The sequence below is a fragment of the Monopterus albus genome, unplaced genomic scaffold (assembly GCF_001952655.1).
Source record: "Monopterus albus unplaced genomic scaffold, M_albus_1.0 scaffold269.1, whole genome shotgun sequence".
Lineage (NCBI taxonomy): Eukaryota > Metazoa > Chordata > Actinopteri > Synbranchiformes > Synbranchidae > Monopterus > Monopterus albus.
In genome coordinates, this window is record NW_018128149.1 from 526,641 (window position 1) to 528,492 (window position 1,852).

The 1,852-nt window shown below is 44.2% G+C and overlaps 1 protein-coding gene across 1 annotated transcript in view; it reads right to left on the reverse strand.

The window, feature by feature from the left end:
* Window positions 1-1,566, reverse strand: part of rreb1a (ras responsive element binding protein 1a) — a 49,513-nt gene extending 47,947 nt beyond the window's left edge. The window contains 2 exon segments of the mRNA XM_020621911.1: window positions 464-569; window positions 1,172-1,566. Of these exon segments, the coding sequence (XP_020477567.1) occupies window positions 464-569; window positions 1,172-1,174 (109 nt within the window). The 5' untranslated portion in view covers window positions 1,175-1,566.
* Between the last annotated feature and the right edge of the window lie 286 nt (window positions 1,567-1,852).

Below are 1,852 nucleotides of genomic sequence, written 5' to 3' on the forward strand. Positions count from 1 at the left end.
AGGAATGCAAAAAAGTACAAATGGGTCAAAACACAGCGATGAAGGGATGACGGTCATGCTGCTGAAGAGATGGAGGACAACAGGATGTGCCGCGATGCATCGGAAGGAAGGGGGTGGGGAAGCAACGCGAAGAAGGGAGGAGAGGAGATGTGAGGAGGAAAGGGAACCAGGACATGAAATAAGGAGAGAAGAAAAGGAAAGGAAGCAAGGAGGAGAAGGGATGAAACAAAGAGGAGAGGAAATGAGAGAAGCGGAAATAAAGAAACTAGGATAGGAAACAAGAGAATGAGAGAGGTAAGGGAAGAGAGGAAAAAAGCAGAAAAAGAAAAGGTAGATTAAATAAAGAAGTGTGGCTGGCAGAGTGATGGCTGTGTTGTGTTGTTCAACAACCCATGGGCTGGAAGGATGAATGAATGAATGAATGAATGGATGGATGGATGAATGAAGGCAGGAGCATATTTACCCGTCCTTTCGTAAAGCAACACTCGCTCGTTCGTTCGAGTCTCGTAGCGGGGCGAGGCGGGAGGGAGCGGGGTTTGTTGTGTGTGTGTCTGCAACCACTGCTCACACTGCAGGGGGAGAGCACAGAGACAGTCAGTTACACACACCATTGACCCACAAACACACATTTATACACACAATACACTCAACTCTGCAAAACATGTAAACACAGGAGACAGGTGTTTTTCAGGTGAGCTGAGAAAGAAATACTCTAAAATGGACTCGAGAGGACACACAAACATTAGTATACACACAAATGCCTTCAGTTAATGATCTCACTCACTCACACACACACACACACTGACTCCCTGGCTCCAGTGCAGAGGTCAGTGTGCAGCACTCGTGTGTTTGTGTGTCCTAACGTTCTTGTACTGATACAATCACCACTGTCAGATAACACAAGCACAGAAACACAAACTGAAATGAGGTGACACTACACAGGCCTATAGCCACTCAGTGCATTATGGGTAACAAAGAGATACCTGACATGTGCATACTGCACATGTGAGATAACAAGGAGACACTTGGAAGGAACAGGAGGTTCTTGGCATTTGACCCAGAACAGACGGGGCATCTAAGCTGTTGTCAAGATAAGTTTATGAAGCTTATGGTATCTGTGAACAACAGTTCTTGGTCTTGGTTTATTCAGGGTGTACACTGTGGCGCCTACCATCAACAGACGTCTCTGCACCGGGTAAAACGTGGTGTGTAGGGTAGCAGGGAATCCACATATATGTGGTGTTTGGTTCTCAAAATAGGAATGTGGCACAGAAGCTAAAGAAAAGGTTAGGCAGAGGGAAAAATACACAACGTCAGGGTAAAACAAACATTATGGGGTACATGCAGCGCAGCCAGGGAATCTGGGGGCAAACAGAAGAACATAAGGCCAAGGGATAAGGTTAACATCCTCACAATAAGGATGTTTTCTGACTGCAAACAGCAAAACACTGTGAAATCACACATTAAAAAATAGAAAATTATGGTGAAATCAGCCGAGTTCACAGGACTAAACACTGTGTGTGTAAAACAAGGTCAGATTTTGTCCATTTTAACATATACCTGCAGCTAATTTATTGGTTTTGGAAACCATTATGGTGTGTATCTGATATATTCACAGAACTGTAACTGGTGCTGGGACACTTTTTATTTTAAGAAAGACGTCCAAGCACAAAGCATTTGGCAAAAAAAAAAAAAAAAAAAAAAAAAAAAACATGTTGGACCATGTTGTCAAAACTGCACAAAGACAAAAGTCTGCTAGTGCTGGACAGGACAGACTGAGGGACAGGACGGACGATGCAACAGGCTGCAGAGCGTGTGGATGTCCAGCATGAGTCTTCATGGATAGAAGGAT